Source organism: Phaeoacremonium minimum (genome assembly GCF_000392275.1).
Source record: "Phaeoacremonium minimum UCRPA7 unplaced genomic scaffold PA7_03_scaffold_288, whole genome shotgun sequence".
In the NCBI taxonomy this organism is placed as follows: domain Eukaryota; kingdom Fungi; phylum Ascomycota; class Sordariomycetes; order Togniniales; family Togniniaceae; genus Phaeoacremonium; species Phaeoacremonium minimum.
The window spans coordinates 57,575-74,682 of NW_006921193.1; the positions used below are offsets into that span (position 1 = coordinate 57,575).

At 50.4% G+C, this 17,108-nt stretch overlaps 5 protein-coding genes across 5 annotated transcripts; 2 read left to right on the plus strand and 3 right to left on the minus strand.

Moving 5' to 3' along the window:
* Positions 1-704: 704 nt before the first annotated feature.
* Positions 705-2,466, plus strand: UCRPA7_3503 (hypothetical protein; the record flags this gene model as incomplete). Its single annotated transcript, XM_007916091.1, has 3 exons — positions 705-907; positions 957-1,687; positions 2,309-2,466. The coding sequence occupies 3 exons, from the start codon at positions 705-707 to the stop codon at positions 2,464-2,466; spliced, it is 1,092 nt and encodes a 363-aa protein (XP_007914282.1).
* Positions 2,467-3,218: 752 nt separating this feature from the next.
* UCRPA7_3504 (putative zinc finger protein nv- protein) lies at positions 3,219-3,855 on the minus strand (the record flags this gene model as incomplete). The annotated part of the gene is made up of 2 exons (XM_007916070.1): positions 3,219-3,471; positions 3,542-3,855. 2 exons carry the CDS (start codon positions 3,853-3,855, stop codon positions 3,219-3,221), a joined length of 567 nt encoding a protein of 188 aa, XP_007914261.1.
* A 2,548-nt stretch (positions 3,856-6,403) lies between these two features.
* On the plus strand, positions 6,404-6,663 carry UCRPA7_3505 (putative h aca ribonucleoprotein complex subunit 3 protein; the record flags this gene model as incomplete). Its single annotated transcript, XM_007916150.1, has 2 exons — positions 6,404-6,578; positions 6,638-6,663. 2 exons carry the CDS (start codon positions 6,404-6,406, stop codon positions 6,661-6,663), a joined length of 201 nt encoding a protein of 66 aa, XP_007914341.1.
* Positions 6,664-7,050: 387 nt separating this feature from the next.
* Positions 7,051-8,484, minus strand: UCRPA7_3506 (putative 20s-pre-rrna d-site endonuclease nob1 protein; the record flags this gene model as incomplete). Its single annotated transcript, XM_007916092.1, has 2 exons — positions 7,051-7,549; positions 7,607-8,484. 2 exons carry the CDS (start codon positions 8,482-8,484, stop codon positions 7,051-7,053), a joined length of 1,377 nt encoding a protein of 458 aa, XP_007914283.1.
* A 4,139-nt stretch (positions 8,485-12,623) lies between these two features.
* On the minus strand, positions 12,624-13,791 carry UCRPA7_3507 (putative retinol dehydrogenase 13 protein; the record flags this gene model as incomplete). The annotated part of the gene is made up of 3 exons (XM_007916069.1): positions 12,624-12,766; positions 13,100-13,196; positions 13,252-13,791. The coding sequence occupies 3 exons, from the start codon at positions 13,789-13,791 to the stop codon at positions 12,624-12,626; spliced, it is 780 nt and encodes a 259-aa protein (XP_007914260.1).
* Positions 13,792-17,108: the final 3,317 nt, after the last annotated feature.

Genomic DNA, 17,108 nt, shown 5'->3' on the forward strand with positions numbered 1-17,108 from the left:
CTGGGCTGGGCTGGGCTGGCTGACGGGCGGTGGAGCGAAGCGAAGCAGTGCGATGTGCCGCCCTCGCACGTACGTCTCGTCTCAGTTTCCAGGCAGCAAAGCCCCGTCCCTCTCCCGACCGACACGACGAGCAAGCACAAGCAGAGACTCCACCTATTCAATGACGGGTGCGCGTGCCACAAGGCTGCCCAATCCTTGAATCTCGTTGGCCAGCTCCCGATGAGATGCCGGCCCCTAAGCAATAAGGCAGTCTACGAAGTAACAAGAAAGAGTCTGGGGCTGCAGTAGGTACGAGAACTAATGCAGTTCTGGGAGGGAGGGTCCTGGTAGCTCGATGGAAGAGGAAGAAGAAGAAGAACAGCTCTGCCGGAGGAACATCGCAGGCTGCTTATCGACTAAGTTGATTGAGGTACTGTGCAGTCCAGGCAGCTTGGTCGACCTATACCACTGAGCCTTATTATTCTAATGCAAGTGAGGCTTTGTTTCGTCCCATACCATCCAACCGTCCATTCACAATAATACTTAAGAAACGCGCTGTTTCTTTCGCCCCCAGCTTCCCCGCGTCTTTTCTTTCTCTCTTTTCTAGGATCGCTCGTCGGTCTCATCTGTGCTCGTCTCCTGCCGGCGTCTCCCCCGTTCCTCGCTGCAATCTGTGATTCTATCGATTGGCACTTACTTGATTGTGTGACTTCCTGTTGCCCACCATGGTCTACGACGATATAAAGGTCTCGCGTGAGGCCCGCCGCGTACCTGATGATCAGGAAACTTTAGCCAGTTTCGATTATCAGACGGAGTATTCTGATGACTGGACCTTGTCCGGCGACGATGAGGACACCCACAGCCTCTCTGATACCTCGTCCGTGTCTTCGTATGATTCGATCATTTTCGACCGCACGCTGCCGTCATAGTTTGTACAATGTTTCCAGTTTGAATTTCCAAATGCTTACTTCTCGCAGTCGTGTGCCCAAGGAACAGGGTGTGAACCAGCCTGTCTACGAGGCATGGATTGTGTACTGCTCGCCTGACAACAAGGAGGTCGTCACTGGGACCAAGATCTGTGGTGTCAATGTCTTCCAGCACTACGACCAGTTGTATGGCCATATTAATACGCGTCCTGTTGCACGTCCTCAATCCGAGCTCAGCGGCTGGCATCTCTCCGCCCTTGATCGCTACCAGACCGCAAACAAGCGATCGTTGCCCTCTCGTCTCATCCGCGGACGAGCCAAATCCTATGAGCAGGACTTGGACGATCGTCTGCGGAAGCTTCCCAAAGAAGTTCAGAGCGAGATCAACAGTCTCCTGGTCGACCGCAGAGGTAACACTAGCAATCGCTATCATGCTCGTGGATGGAGTGTCGTCATGATGCGCGAGCAACTCCATTATCGTTTCAATGCCGCCGATCCCGAGGAGCTCAAGAGGCACAAGCTGCGGTTCTGGAAGAACAAGGACAAGAAACAGCCCACCGAGTTCCTAATTGTCATCCGCGGCGAAGAGACCATCTTCCCGAAGAACGACAAGGGCCACTTCACCCACACAAGATTCGGCAATCCATGGAATAGAGTCGACAGGCAAGAGCAACGAGCCAGAGAACGCGCTAGGGACGCAAAGAACTTTGAGTTCGACAAGCTGGGCGGCCGGCGCCGCACAAGATCGCGCCGCAGGGCATCTCCACCTCCGCTATATCGCCGTGCTCGAGCTAGAAGCATCACTCCGCCTCCGCCTCCGCCTCCGCCGCCCGGTGTGATGCCCTATGCCCGTGCTCCACGCCCGTACATTCCGCCGCCGGCTCCCCCGTTGCCTCGCTATCCGTCATACCCCCCTCATCCTGCCGTGCCGTTCGGCCCTAGCCTTGGGCCTTACTTCACCACTTCTTGCGGACCAGCACAACCTCCTCCTCCCCCACCGGTGGCCATGCCTCCTCAGGCAGGCATTCCTCCTCGTCCATACCCGTATTCGCAGAACCTGACTTATCCACCGGTCGCTACTTGGAACTCCCCTGCACCCCCTGCACCTGTTCCCTTCGTCCCGATCTCATCTCGTCCAGCTTATCCGACTTACGGTCCGATCGTTATGCATCCTCCTCCTCCCATGGCAGGTATGAGGCCGGATTTTCCGCCTTCTCCCCCCCTGCCGATGCCCTTGTCTCCGCAGTATTTCCCTGCACCTCCACCGCCGCCAATGCCGAGCAACCTAACCACACCCACGTTCACCGCCACAGCTTCAGAGCGCAGTATTCCCCCTAATTGCACCTGCAACCGACCACCACCTCCAAGCTGGACTGGCCCCATCCCGTCAATACCTTGTGCAGCGTGCAAAGCAAGCCGCAATGTCGCAAGAAGCGACGCAGATGTCTCGGAACTTGCTGTCGAAGAGGGAAAATCGGCCGAGAACAAGAAACAGGACAAGGCGACTGACTCGGGACTTGGAGACGACTTCGACGATGATGCCCAGTCACTGTATGATTGATTGCCACACATATGAGACAGAGAAGGCGAAGTGAGCTCTTGTTGTAGAATTTGGGCTTCTGTCCTAGCCAATCTTTCATCTCCGTTTTGACTTGGGCTATACTGTTTTCTTGGCTTCGAATTCATGTGTTGTAGTTTCATGGCTGTTTTCTGGGACATTGAGGTGGGAACAAACATGTTACGATGAATAGGCAAACTCCGAAGACTCCTCACGTAGAGGGGGAGCACACACGATACGTTGAATGAAATCCTTTCGGTCAGAGTGTTAATTGCATGGTTACCACGAGGGGGCGAGGAGGGTCAGATTGACAGATGAATCCGATCTGGTGGTCTCTGATTATCTTCTCCAATATTGTCAGGGTCATTGCTTCTCATTCCTTTCTTTGACCACTATCATTCTCGATTCTGGCTTGTATTTCGTTACTAAGGCAGCTTTGATAGCTCAATCCATTTCTACCATGGACCGTAGACCGTGCTCATTCCAATTATTCAGCGTGCGTTCAAGAAGGAGTACCTCGTTTGTAAGCTCTACAGCAACAGTTTTTGCACATAAGCATCGGTGAGTAGTAGTATTTTAATTGAGTGATTTATTTCTTAAACAAAAGTCACGAGCAACAACTCTATCCTTACGCTCAAGCAACGAAATCATCGCAAACAGTAGCCTTTTCACACGCACCTCGTAGTAATGAATAAAACGCTGGTTCCAGATGGTAAATGAAGACAAGGAGAAAGACCCCGTACCCTACCTTTCTACTACCGCCCCACCGCCCGTCGCGGACATCGTTTCTCGTGCCGGTTGCGGTTGTCCTCCCGGCTGCTGGAGTAGGTGCACGCGGCGTCGACCCGGCAGCTGTACTGGAGCCCCTGGAGCCCGACGCCCGCGTGGTCGGCGTCCCACTTGGCGCGGCTGATGATGTGCCGCTCTAGGCTCTTCTTCTCGGCCGCCTCGTAGCCGCACCCTGCGACGGGGCACTTGTGCGGCTTGGTGTGTTTCTTGACGTGGACGCTGTGGTGGGAAGAACACATGTTAGCAAGGCCATTAATCAGGTCTCAGAAGGCTTAGAATCTCGACTTACTTGAGCTTCGGCTTGGTCTGGAAGCTAGCCGAGCAAAAGGCGCACTTGAAGCGGCATGTCTGGTCTGAAGGGCCTGCGCTGGGCGAGCTAGCTGTTGGTTCGTGGGGGCTCAGGAACTCCTCAGGGGATGAGCCCCAGGCTGTGTCGAGATCGGAGGGCAGGTCGAGCTCAGGCACGGCGAGGTATTGAGCTGAGAAGTCATCCGGTAGGACGAAGTCAGAAGATGTGAAAAATTGCCCCCGAGGGTTTAAGGGAGCCTGCATATCGTGGAAGTGAGCCGTAAACGAGACGTCCGACTCGGAAGGCGCGGCCATTGACGCCACGTCTCCGTAGAAGCCTGGTGAGAGGTCTTGGAGGGATAGGTCGTAGCCGAGATTCGGTATTAACGGAGCATTGTAGACCTCTAGGAGACCTAGATCTAGGGTAAGTGGTGATTGGGTCGGGGGGAATGATAACACCCCTTCGTCGAGCAGATACGTATCTCTCTCAGGGGTGGAAGTAAACGGATCAGGAGCAGCGTCGAGCCCCGTTCCTCCACAATGGCCACATGGACCTCCATAGTGTGGTGTCATTTTGTTGGTTAGGTCGTGAACGACCTGAAATCGCTGGTGTGTTGAGAGTTTTGGGGGCCGAGCAAGGCCGGCGGAAAGCTGGTGAGTGTGATTGTGTTCGGTTGCTGCAGTTGTATACAGTTGCCACCGCATGCGATGGCGGAGATGGGGGGCGCGTCAAGCCTCGAAGAGAGTCAAATTTAACCTGGATCTTCGAGGAGACTGTTCATGCACTTTGAGCCTGCGATGCCGCAGTCCAGAAATCTTCGGAGAATTCTGGGTGGTAGTGCTGAGCTTGCTGATCTGGTGAGCGCTGGCGATATCAATGTGTGCCAGACAAGGGCAAGGGTCGGCTGTATAGCTGCGATACTCGACATGGTACTCGCAACGAGTCCCGTGCCGGTGGATGTGGCCATCCTTTGCAGGAACAGTGAGATCATTGCAAGTTTCTCTTGAAGCATCGTCTTCTTGTCGGTCGTAGTGTTGAGGTCCCCGTCCAGATCCTGAGCCTTTTGCTCTCTGGCTTCCTTGAAATGGCTTGCGATGTATAGCCTCGAAAGCTTATCCCACGATGGTTTCATTCCAGTGGGAATTCCAGTGGGATATGGGGCTTGTCCATAGTCTCCTCGGATGACCTTTTCGAATCGATGAACGAGGTAGTCAGAAAGTTGATCTCGGTAACAAGCATCGTTGCTTGGCAGCCCGTCAAAGGCTTTGACTTCGTCACGAAAAGAAGAGTGCGGCGTCTCGTAGGTCTTCATGACCGACGGAGACGAGCCTTCATATCCATAGTTGCTGAAATCGCATCCATTGGATTGAGTAGAGTATTCCCTGGGCCGACTCTCCTGGCCATGTCCGAGGAGAGATGTAGGTTCTTCAGATAGCATTGTCCTCACGAAGAAGCTCTTGCGGCCATATCCCGTTCCGATTGTCACGAGGATTTTGTGGTTGGGACTTGGCGGGAAGGTGTGCGGGTGTGGAAGACATGCACCTGAGCGCAGGGAAGCTTGAGATAGCGATTGATGCCCTTCAGTGCACGTCCAGTCGGAGGACACGTTGGCATCGTTGTATTGAGGTTTGCGGTGGGCGGTATCTTCAAAGTTGCAGAAAGTCCCATCACGATCGGGGGGTTTCTTCCGCTTTGGAGGACACACTGGACATGGGCTTGTCGTCCAATCCATTTTAGAATGATGAACAGCGGAGATGCCTGCTGAGCAATGAGGCTCTCGATATCAGAAAGGGGATCAGTCACTTGAAGAAAAGAGCTGTCTAGACGGTAATGCAATAATGAGAATATCCAAGAGCAATTCAGTTGTTGGCGATGTCAAGAGAAAGTTGTGTTGGATGAAGGTGAATTGGAAGGTGAGTTGCTCTGGCAGGGGTAGAGCCGTGAGGCTTATGGAGTCACTCGGCGAGCTCTTTATAGTTAGTTGGAGGCTCGCTAGCATCCGCCCAGATCGCTGCAAAACGAGAGGGAAGCGAGGCGCGCAGCAAATCAAATCATGGATTATGGGCTCCGTCTTTTGAGGCCAAATGTGGCGGAGCAGAGAATGGGCAGAGACAAGAATGAGCTGCCTCATTTTGAGCTTCCTGCCTGACCACCGGCCTATCATTGTTTGCGCATCATGGCATTGGCATTCCGAAGTTGACACAAGGCCCTACGAGATTGCGTCACATGCGACTTAGACCGAGATGGCCTCAGGAAAACTCAGGAGACTTGATAAATGCAGCAGTTAATAATCGTCCCCGTCAACGTTTACTGCCAGTCACTGCCAGTTATTTTACCTCGACCGTTGAGTAAGTGTGTTTATGTTTATGGCTGATAGGTAGTAACCAGTAACTGTCTAAAAACCTCCGCGCGGTAAGAACAGGCCTCCAAGTGCTCCAGGCCACCTATTGCGGCGATGGTCGCCTACCTGAATAGCTGGCTGGGACAATGCGAAAAGCATCGACCACAGCCGGAAATACGCTGCCCATCTTTTCATAGTCCCATTTATGAATTGAGTGATGTTTTTTTTCATTAGAATTAATTCTACAATCAATTCAACAAAGCAGAATTTTAACTCTTAAAGCCTCCTTACTCTCCATGGTACTGGAAAGGTGGGTCGAGTCTGATTGGCTCAATTGACCCCTGCACGACCCCACTTCTCCAGGCTCTGTTTTACCAAAATTTTTGGCATCGTGAAAAGCTTCAAGCTCCCAAAAGCCCAACGCATCACATATAACCACCTTCGACTATACGGCCTCAGTGCAGCTTGTCGCACTCACCTTACAACTACTCCGAGATTGAGAGACTTTCATCGCGGTCATCATGCATCTGATGTGCAACGTCGACGCCTCGGGCAAGCGTGCCTACACCCTCAAGAAGATCCTCGAGGGCAAGGTCACCAAGTCTGCCCACCCGGCTCGCTTCTCCCCCGACGACAAGTGGTCCAAGCACCGTGTGCTACTGAGGAAGCGCTTCAACCGCCTGCTTCCTGGTCAGGGTGAGTGACTCAAAATCTCGCGTCGCTATGAAAGCATTGGCTAATGGATACTTGTGTAGGCGACGCCGAGTTCAAGGGACAATAAGCGATAGGAAAACAAATCTCGGATTACAATCTCACGGCCAAGCAACAGACCTCCCAAACTGTTGCTAGTCTCCAATCACGATCAGTATCTGCGTCGAATGGCCCGGAAAGGAAGTCAACCATTTGTGGTGGTAATCTTGCTCAGGTGGTGTGGGATATGATGGGCTTTTTAAGAATTGACCATGTCAAGGAATTGTTTGTTCAGGGAGTTGGTGGCTACGGACTTTCATAAGGCGTTTTGCATGGAAAATACTGGTTCGAGATTCATATAGAGGGCATACGTGCGCCTCTGCCATTTGCATTGGTATCGCGTCTATAAACTTTTGAATGCACCAAAAATTCCCCAAAACCCCCGTCATGATATGTGTTGTCAGCGTGCTGGGTGGTTCTACCTTCTCTTCTTCGAGTTGACAGTTCTCCCGGCACCAACCTTGATTCTGTTATTTCCACCACTTCTCTCACCGCTGAGCAGATTGGGTAAGTAATCCTCGTCCATCAGGTCGCGGTACCTCGTCCTGCGGTCTTGGTCAACCTTCTTCACGTATTCCTTCTGGTCCTCGGCCAGAATCAGATCCCGGCCCCAGCCATTCTTGCCACCTCCTTGGCCTGCTGCTAGCCTGCCGTTTGCTGTGCCATGTGTGGGCTTCGGTATGCTGTAGACGTTGCCTCGCTTGTTCCATTGGAAGTTCTTCTTGAGGTGAAGCTTAAAGTTTCCGGCAGCGTCCGTGGAGCAGCTCGTCCTTGTCAAGGTGGGCTGACCACATGACGGGCAGAATTGTTTGTTCATCTGCTTTGTGACTGTGAAGCATCCGTGGCATCTCATAACCCATGATTTGAGCATTGTGATGCGAGACATGTTGGATGGAGCGAGCAGGTTGAGGTTAATCCTGTACAGTCTTATTAGCTCGCAATCCTCGCAAAGTAGAATGTCGGTTAATCCTCACCTTAGGGCAACGTTTTGCATGGCATAATCCGAGGTTATTATGGCGACCTGGAGAACTCTCTGTATGGGCTGGTTGTGGCCAGCCGTTTCTTTGTCCTTGGCTTGGTGTTTCTTCAGGTTAGATGGCGTGATCCAGCCATCCTCATCGTCGTCTTCAGAGGCATTCGTCTCTTCCTCTTGAGCTTGCTGCTCCCCTGTTCCTTCATTCGCAGTCATGTCAAGACTTAGATTCTCCAATTGAGTCTCAACCGCTTCCTCTTTGGTCTCCGCCTCGACGTCCGTTCCTTCCTCCATAACATTCGGTTGAGGCTGGTCTACCTCGTCTTTCTCAACGGTATTTTGAGGCTCACTTTCTTCGGTAGGCTGCACTTCCTCCTTGGCTGGTGGTTTTCCATTCAGTCCTCGCTGACCAGGCTCTTTCCTTAACCGCCAATCGCCATGATTTCTCTCCAGCTCCAGTTCGTATGTCAGCGCCAAGAGATGTATATCCTGTCTACTTAGTACCTCTAGGTCGCCCGTCCGCCGCGCAAAACCACTGATGAACTTGATGCTCTCCGGGCGCGGACTGCGTAGCTTCAGAAATGGCACGAGGGTCGTCTGGACCCGTATCCTGGTCGCCTCGTCGCGGACCTCGGCGAGGACTTCAGGTGTGGTGTACAGCTCTTCAGCCTGCGCGAGAAGCGTCGAGACAGACGGCTCGTTCTTGATGAGGGCGCCGGTATCGATCACTAGACTGTGGATGGATTTCGACTTGGTCGCTTCTTGGGACTGTGGCGCGGGTGGTGACTGCTCGGCTGGCGCGGGGGAGGGATTCGACTCGGTTTGCGATGGCGCCGCCGGCATCTCAGTTGAGGGCATCTCTGGCTGGGAGGTCGCCATGTTGATGGCTCGATTTGTGGAGGAGTACTTTCTGAATCAGTTTGATCACAGACAATATCTCCTACTCTGCGGGGTTTGCATGATTTGATTGAGGCACTACGTTTGGTGCTGCATTTCGGGCACCAAAATTTTGGCGGGGTTTGCTGGCAGAATGTAAGGCGGTGAGTGTGCTGTAGACTTGAGAAAACTGCACTGACTCGCAGTAAGATAAGCCAAACCGTGCTAAGGTCCCTTTTTTTCGATGCACCGACTCCTCCGTCAGGGTAATAATTGTTAGTTCGGCAAGGGTATCATTACCTCCTTCAAAAGCGATTACTCATTGTAGATACCTTCATAGAAGTTGATAGATCCATGGTAACAAATAGAATATTCGAGAGGTTTGATGAGTTTTACGACTCTTAGTATCGAGTATCTTTACTATGAAAGAATTTAACATTTATTACTCATAACGTTTAATACCTGAGTACGCCGCTACCTATCCAGCATACCTGTTGGCGGATGAAGAATTGGGCTTGTATGCTAAGGATGTAAATGGAAGTATCATAGGAGTGACACGTGAGAAGGTTTCAATTTTGATGTTGATTAGCTAAAATTCAGCCCCTGATTCTAGCACGTGAGTTTAGTATCGCCTTTCCATTCAGCCGCAATTTCCTTCACGCATACTTGCCCATCAGGTCAACAAACATGGTCGATTCTAAGACACCTCAGATACAGTATGGACCCATTATCAGCGCTAGGGTTGGCGGTGAATATATTCGCCGTCATTGATTTCTCTGTGACATGTCTCTCGTTTCTAGACCAGATTGCGGAAGCTGGATCGACTGCGGAGAATTCCCAGCTCGAGACAATTGTGAAGAGTCTAAAAGTCTCCAACGACGTTGTGAAGCAATGGCCACGGGCGAGCGCGGCATCAATAGACTACAGCGTAAGAAAAAATGTGTTAACAGCTGGTTTGATAACTGGCGGGGCATAATGGAAATAGTTCTTTGTGACTGATTGTCTGAGACAGGCTTTGGAGAATACCGTGAACGAGTGCGAACGAATCGCAGATAAGCTACTTGTAGATCTTGACAGCGTATCATTGAAAGGACGCAATAAATTCATCAATAGGTTCAAGTTGGCCCTGAAGACGGCCTGGAAAAAAGATGAAATCACCAAGACAATCTCACAGTTGAAGTCGATGCGGGACCAGCTGCAATTCAGCATCATCGTCGCTATTGCATCGAAGGTCGATCAGATGGCGATCACGACAAGCTCGGAATTTACAGCCCTTGATGCCCAGACTCAAACTCTAGTGAGTGCCATATTGGGCGGCACAAAGAACATTCAGGCAATAGTCGAGGATCAAACCAGCAGGATCTATCAACAGAATGCATTAGGCCAAGCTTCGTCTGAGAGGAGACACGCAGAGACCTTATCCGCGCTACAAGTTGTGTCGTCGAGATTGGATCAATTCACTCCAGAACCCGAGAAATTTGGTGGCATTCACACCGAGGAAGAGGCTCTTAACCTAGTCAAAGCGAGTTTAAGCTTCGATAGACAGGACGACCGTTACGAAGATATTGAAGCCGCCCACAAGGCCACCTTCAACTGGATATATGAAGCACCACCAACCGGAGCTGTTGCCCGGGATGATTTCGCTGACTGGCTAGAGAAGAGTGACGGAATGTACTGGATCAGTGGCAAAGCCGGCTCCGGAAAGTCAACCCTTATGAAGTTCTTAAGCGGGGATACCCGGACATCAAGGGCTCTTACACAATGGGCCGGAAGCTCCCGGTTGATAGTCATTTCCTTCTATTTCTGGAATGCTGGGACACTTTTGCAAAAGTCTTTGGAAGGGCTCTTCCGTTCTATTCTTCTGCAAGCAATCACAGCGGAACATAGCCTCGCCAAAAGTTTATTTCCGGATCGCTTCGAGCCATTCGCAAAATGGAGCGAGTTCCCAACTTTCCATCAACTCAAGCGCGCTTTTCATACCCTGACCACCCAGTCGAGTGTTCCTCTCAAGGTTGCACTGATTATCGACGGACTTGACGAGTTTGAAGCCGGTAAAACGACTATGGGGGACCTTGCGGAACTATTCATTTCCGCAACTCAGACTGGAACGGTCAAAGCCATAGTATCAAGTCGACCTTTGATCGAGTTTGAGAATGCTTTCACAAGCTGCCTAAAGCTACGTTTGCATGACCTCACCAGAAGAGACATTACAGATTATGTCAACGACAGAGTCCACGGGAATCCTCAGATGAAGGCTTTGATAATAGAAAGCCCACAAGAAGCTACGGCCCTAGTCTCTGAGATTGTCACCGCAGCAGATGGCGTTTTCCTTTGGGTCAAACTCGTAGTTGAGTCGCTCCTCCAAGGCTTGCAGAACTTTGATACTATCCCAATCCTCGAGCACAGACTCCGCGAATTACCAACGGATCTTGAGGCTCTTTTCGAGCATATGCTCAGAAAGATACCTCAGAGGTACCGGGCTTCTTCCTCCAAGATATTTCAGGTCGTTCGAGCTAGCAGCGCGCTCGACTCTCGCAATTCTAATACAATGTTATTGGGGGCATCGGCCCCTCTAACAGCTTTAAGTATCTATTTTGCGTTACTCGAGTCGAAAGAGGTATTAGAAGCTAATCTTCAACACCTCGCCGTGGAAAAGGTGACACACCTGGTAGAACTTATGGATACTCGTATAAAGAGCCATTGCGCAGGTTTAATCGAGTTGCGAGCAAGCGAAGCCACTATATCCGAGACTCGTCGCCCCAATGACAGCATTAACATAAGCGAAGCTACTCAATCCGAGACGGGAAGCCATATTGACAGCATCAACATCCCAGCCGTTAGGTACATCCACAGATCCGTCGCCGAGTTCCTGGAGCGGAAAGAGGTATGGGACAGGATTTTAGAGGGAACATCCGGAACCGAATTTAATTGCCATAGTGCTCTGCTCCACTCGATCGTAATGCAGTTGAAGAAAGTATATCACAGTGGAAATGCCTGGAGTCGAGTTGGCATGGCTATGGAACTATCATGGCTACTTGAACGTGATATTGGATCTACACAAGAAACGGTGCTTGACGAGATGGATAGGGCAATGTCTTATCATTTCGAATCATCACCACCCTTACATATGAGCATTATGGTGGCAGGTCAACCTTCTAGTTGGTGCGATACTATTGAGGAGGACTACCATCGTCCAGAACTATGGCATGATAACTTTCTCGCATTTACGATCCGGTTTGGATTAAAGCTTTACGTTTTATCGAAGCTCAAAAATGGAGACTCGAAAATTCTTTCAAAGCCAGGACGACCGTTGCTCGATTATGCATGCAGGCCGGAGCCTGCATACCCAGTTTGGCTTAGGGGTACAAATCCCGCCATTGTAGAGGCGCTTCTTCTTAAAGGGGCAGATCCGAACGAGAAGTTTAACGGCTTTAGTCCCTGGCAAAATGCTCTTTATACGCCGCTGGGCGACATGACAAAATGGATGGCACTGCTGAAGCTTCTCCTCCAGCATGGTGCCGATCCTAATGCTTACATAGAAAGAGGCATTCGACTTTCGAAACGGTCCTGGACAAAACATCGATACACGGCTCTTAATACGATAGAACAACTTTCCCATTTGGACAGCTCTAGCGAAACAAAGATGCAAAAGGCAGAACTCATCAAGTTATTGAAAGAGAAAGGAGCAGTTTCAATAAAATGGCGGAGACGGGAAGGTCAGTTTGAGGTATTTGAAGGGGGAGGTGATCAGAAGACGGTTAAGCCAAGGAGGAGGATTACACGAGTAGCACGCTTCATGGGAATCTGGTTAAGGGCCAAGCTACGATAAGATTCGCAATACAGAGTTGACCTTGGCGTTTGAGAACTAGCTTTCTTTCCCTAGAAGCACAATATACAGATGCTGGAACACGAGAAAGTGTCAGAACACTATTTCTAGTATATCAGGTTACATTCTATCTCAGTCCAGGTCCTTTATAGTCTCCACAAAGAATTAAGAGCTACTAATTCACTGCTAGTAAATATATCCAGTCACTTTGAAGGCAAAATATATATACAATGCCGTACGGGTCTTTATTTCTCCGTAGAAAGACTACATGTCTCTAATACTCATGACAGATAGGGAAGTCTGGCTGCAGTCTGGATCAATACGCAAACTCCTGACCCACGAGCTTCTCGCTCAGCTTCCAGGTCTTATCCGCTTCAATCTCGTTGGTCGCCCACGGCATGACTTCGTCCTCGTACTGATTCGCCACATGGCCCTCATAGAGATACGCGCCATTATGATCTGCAGGGATCCAAGTCAGTTTGCTGCTTTCCGTTCATCATGGGTACTGTGAAGTTCTTACCCTTGAAGTCATCAGAGAACGACGCCAGAATATGATTAGCAATGATTGTCTCCGGGGTGCACCAGGTCAGTTTCTCCTTCTCTACAAACCTCGACCCACATTGAATCTCGGCAGCAACTTTAGAAGAGCGAACACTCGTTAGCAGGGCTGTGTCGTGTCACTTCACTTCGAAAAATTTGACTCACTCATGCCTGGCATGTCTTCTTCCGGGTTCCATTCGCGGACTAAGTTAGTCGATGTCACACCTGGATGTAGACTGTACACCTGCAGACCTCGTCCGCCCAGCTTCTTTGCCAGGTAGATAGCTGTCAGGCAAACCGCTGTCTTTGCTTGTCCATATGCCCACCACTTATTGTAATTCTTGCCCTCCTGAGGCCTCCCGGTAAGTGGTAGATCGAGCATGAACTAGGACAGGGGATCTCACAGCGAAGCCATAATCTCCAAAACGGACGCTATTGTATCGGTGTCCACCGCTGCTGACCATGACAACCCGCTTGTGGGCAGATGCAAGCACCTTGCTCAGTATCAGGTTGGTAAACAAGAATGGGCCCAAATGATTAGTTGCGAACTGTCTCTCAAAACCATCCACTGTCTTCGTGTAGGGCACAGCCATGATGCCGGCATTGTTGACGAGTACGTCAATGTATGGGACGTCTACCCAGCCGTTGACCTCTGCAGCTGCTTTGCGGACGCTCTCTAGCGAAGCGAGGTCAATAACGAGCGTCTTGATGGCTACATTGGGATTCTCTGCCTTGATCTGGTCTGCTGTCTCTTGTATCGTCTTCAAGACTCGGCCGGCGAGGATTAGTATAGAAGGCTTGGCATTTGCAACTGCGGTGCAATAGAAGGCGCCGATGCCGCCTGGTGATGTACCTGTCACTAGGACAACCTTCCCTGTAATACTAGTGCGAAGGTCGTTGACTAGTTGTGATCCAGTGGTGTTCTTATCGTACTTAGAGGCCATATTTTGAGTCTGTACTTCTCTTTTGTATCGATCTGACGATATTTACGTCTTCTTCCAGGGCTCTCCAACCTGACAACAGTTGTGAAGACTGTTTGGATTTATATCTATCCATCGCCATGGAACACCACGGCGGCAACTCCTCTAGATAAGATATTGCATATCTACTCAGATACTACTGGATTGTGTGGCTCGATGAGGATACCGACGAGATGGAACATGACGATGTGGAGGGCTTTCTACTTAAGAAGGGTGCTGTGTTGTGATTGGCTTAGCGGGTATTGATGGCCTGAATGTTACCTGACGGACAATTGCAGTGTCTAAAATCCGAGCCGAGGGGAGCTTTGTCAGCGCCTTTGAGACTGCAATTCAGCCAATGAGAAGGATCCGTACTCCACGGCGTTCAGATCCATCGCCACGGAGAATCGACATGAGAATGGAATCATCATTGTACAGTATTTGGGTGTTGTTTGTCTTTAACTCTTTGGAGACCGAATGATGTAGTGCATTGGCCCACGTTATCGACTCTTCTCCTGCCAGCAGTGGTCTTGGGCCACGGGCGCTTACTCTGATAAGTGAACTCAGATCTACTTGGCTTTTGCCTCCGACTCTTCGGTATGATCTCTAGATGCAGGTTGGTTTAATTATGTTGTAATGTGATCCTGACGAATCAGACACTTGTGTCACTGCCAAGTCGAGTTTCATGCAGTTCCGCGTCGAAATGAGACAAGCATGTCAGTGAGAGTAGGGCAAAATACTGTAGAGTATTTACGAGCTTTATTTTTCAGGAAAAGCATCCATTCGGCCTTATGATATCCAACCCATAGCAAACACCGACCTGAAGCCATAATCAGGTAGTGTTTGACACTCGAGAAATGACTGACAAGAGCTCTCGCTACGCCAGTAGACCGGCAAAATTTGTGCGATGCTAATAGGCCAAACTATTCGTAAGCTAATGCTTTGCGGGCTTCACACCGTTTTGTGCCTCGGCGGCGGTGTCAGGCAGTTTCCTGCGTGTCTTGACATTCAACAAGAGACTGGGTGATGCATACCACGAACGCTGTCCATTGTCCTTGCTAACTTTTCTGAAAGGAGACGCCGGACCAAAGCACACAAGTCCAAGGCTGGTTATTCAGCTCGTCATGACCACTGCCATGTGGAAATTGCCATTTTGATCTAGTGTAAGCCGGCGTCAGGCGGCACCGGTAGCTACGGCGTAGAACTAATTCTACACCCGTGGCCGAAGGTCTAGCACCGCTATCGCACGTGGAAAGAAAAGCAAAAAAAGCCTCTTCTGTGCCAAATTATGGCCAGCCAGCAATCTGGAATGGCCTGAGTGCTTCCAATAGTTCGGCTTCGGGTGAGGCGCCGCCATGGCGCTTGTGTGAATAGCATGGCGGGACTAGTTCCAGATTGGGGTAGGATTGTAGGTCGAGCTAGGTCCACTAGGGACAGCCACTGGCCAGACCTGACAGACCCATTAATTGAGGCGTTCTTGAGTAGTAGGACGATGAGAGAAGAGACACTATCGAGGCTTCGAACACTCTTAATGCAGGGGGGGATTTTCTGTGATGGCACTTGTGCGACAAGAATTCCCATCTGGGTTCTCTTCCTCACGCCTAATTACATCTACCGCACCACCCAACGGTCCTTTATAGCTCATGAAAGTGGCGCTTGCGCCCCAAAGAGTCGTGGGTATGGGGGTCTTGACAATTCTTCAGGGTCTAGCACCTCGTCTTTCTGTTGAAAAGTCAATATCACAGTCAGGGTGGTTAGTACCAGATTCACACCAGCTCAGCACCAGCGGCAGCTCCGAGCTCAGGATGGCGCGATGTCTAAGCGAGGATGCGTCGCTATGGACAAAGGAGAAGACTATAAGGTCATCATGTGGCGCTGCAGCCGCTACAATCACAATAAGTAGCGTTTGGGTGTTCTGCAATAATCTGGCGGCTGCGAGGCTCTTCAGAAGTAGCTATCTTTAGCCATCCTTATTTCGTGGCGCTTCTGTTGTCACTTAACGGCTTTCGTTGATTGTTTTTCCCTGAAAAGTCGTTGTATGCGCATGATGTCGCCTTCCCTCAGCCGAATGGCTACTGCAGCCATCCTAGTGTCTTTTGCCGCTGCTGCACTCGACTGTTCCAATAACAAAAACAATGGCATTGTCTATGAAACTAGCGACGCTTCGTACGACATCATATGCGGTAGTGATTACGCCGGTGGCGACCTCAAAACCCAAACAACAGCTTCCTTCGAAGACTGTATCGACTTGTGCGATTCTACTGCACGGTGCATCGACGTTTCTTATGTCCCCAGCCGCGCTCTTTGTTACATGAAAAGCAACTTGGGGACACTCACTACCAATGGCGATATTTGGACCGCTCGGAACCGTATCTATGAGACCGATACTTACCTGACCTGCGACAACAACCATTCAAATGGAACTCTCTATGATACCACTAGCGGCAACTCATACGAGATTCTGTGCAATGTCGACTATGCTGGAGGTGATATGGCTGCGTCGAACCAGAACACGTTCGTCGCATGTCTCGAAGTCTGCGACAATACACCTGGATGCATTGATGTCTCTTACGTCCAGCCTAGCTGTTACCTGAAAAGCTCTCTAACAAAGTTGTCCGCAGCTGGGAATGTCTGGACTGGTAAAAGAGTTAAGAAAGTCATTTCATCTTCGATCTCTTCTTCCCAGGTCCAAAAAAGCTTCAGCACTACTATCTCCCCCTCTATGCTCTCGAGCTCTGTCCCCATCCAGCCTAGCTCCTCATCTTTTGCACTGGGTTCTTCGACTTTAACGCCTAGCGTACCTTCAAGCCTTCTCAGCTCTTCGTTTGTCGAGTCGACCTCGTCTGCTGTTACGAGCATCTTGTCAACTGAATCAATCCCAATGTTGACCATACTGAGCTCTTCAACTGAGCTTCCCAGCTCATCGATCTTGGTTAGCTCATCTACACAGTCGTCTCCTTCTACCAACCTTCCGAGCTCTACTTTTGTGGCCAGCTCGTCAGAGCAATCGAGCTCCTCCAGTGTTTTGGCTAGCTCTATTATTTTGACTACGAGTAGCAGTGCCTCTTCAGAGCAGTCTTCGTCGTTGACGAGCCTTTCTGGATCAGAGATTTTCTCTTTAAGTCCCAGTTCGGATATACTATCAGGCAGCGCTACTCAAACTTCGAGTCAAGGCTCCTCAATTTCAATTTTGGCCAGCCTTTCCAGCAGCGGAAGCCTTGCTACTTCAGGATCAACTTCTTCTGTCAGTAGTGTGACGTCTTTTGCGAACTCCGGAACTGTAACGGTGACTGGATCGACTT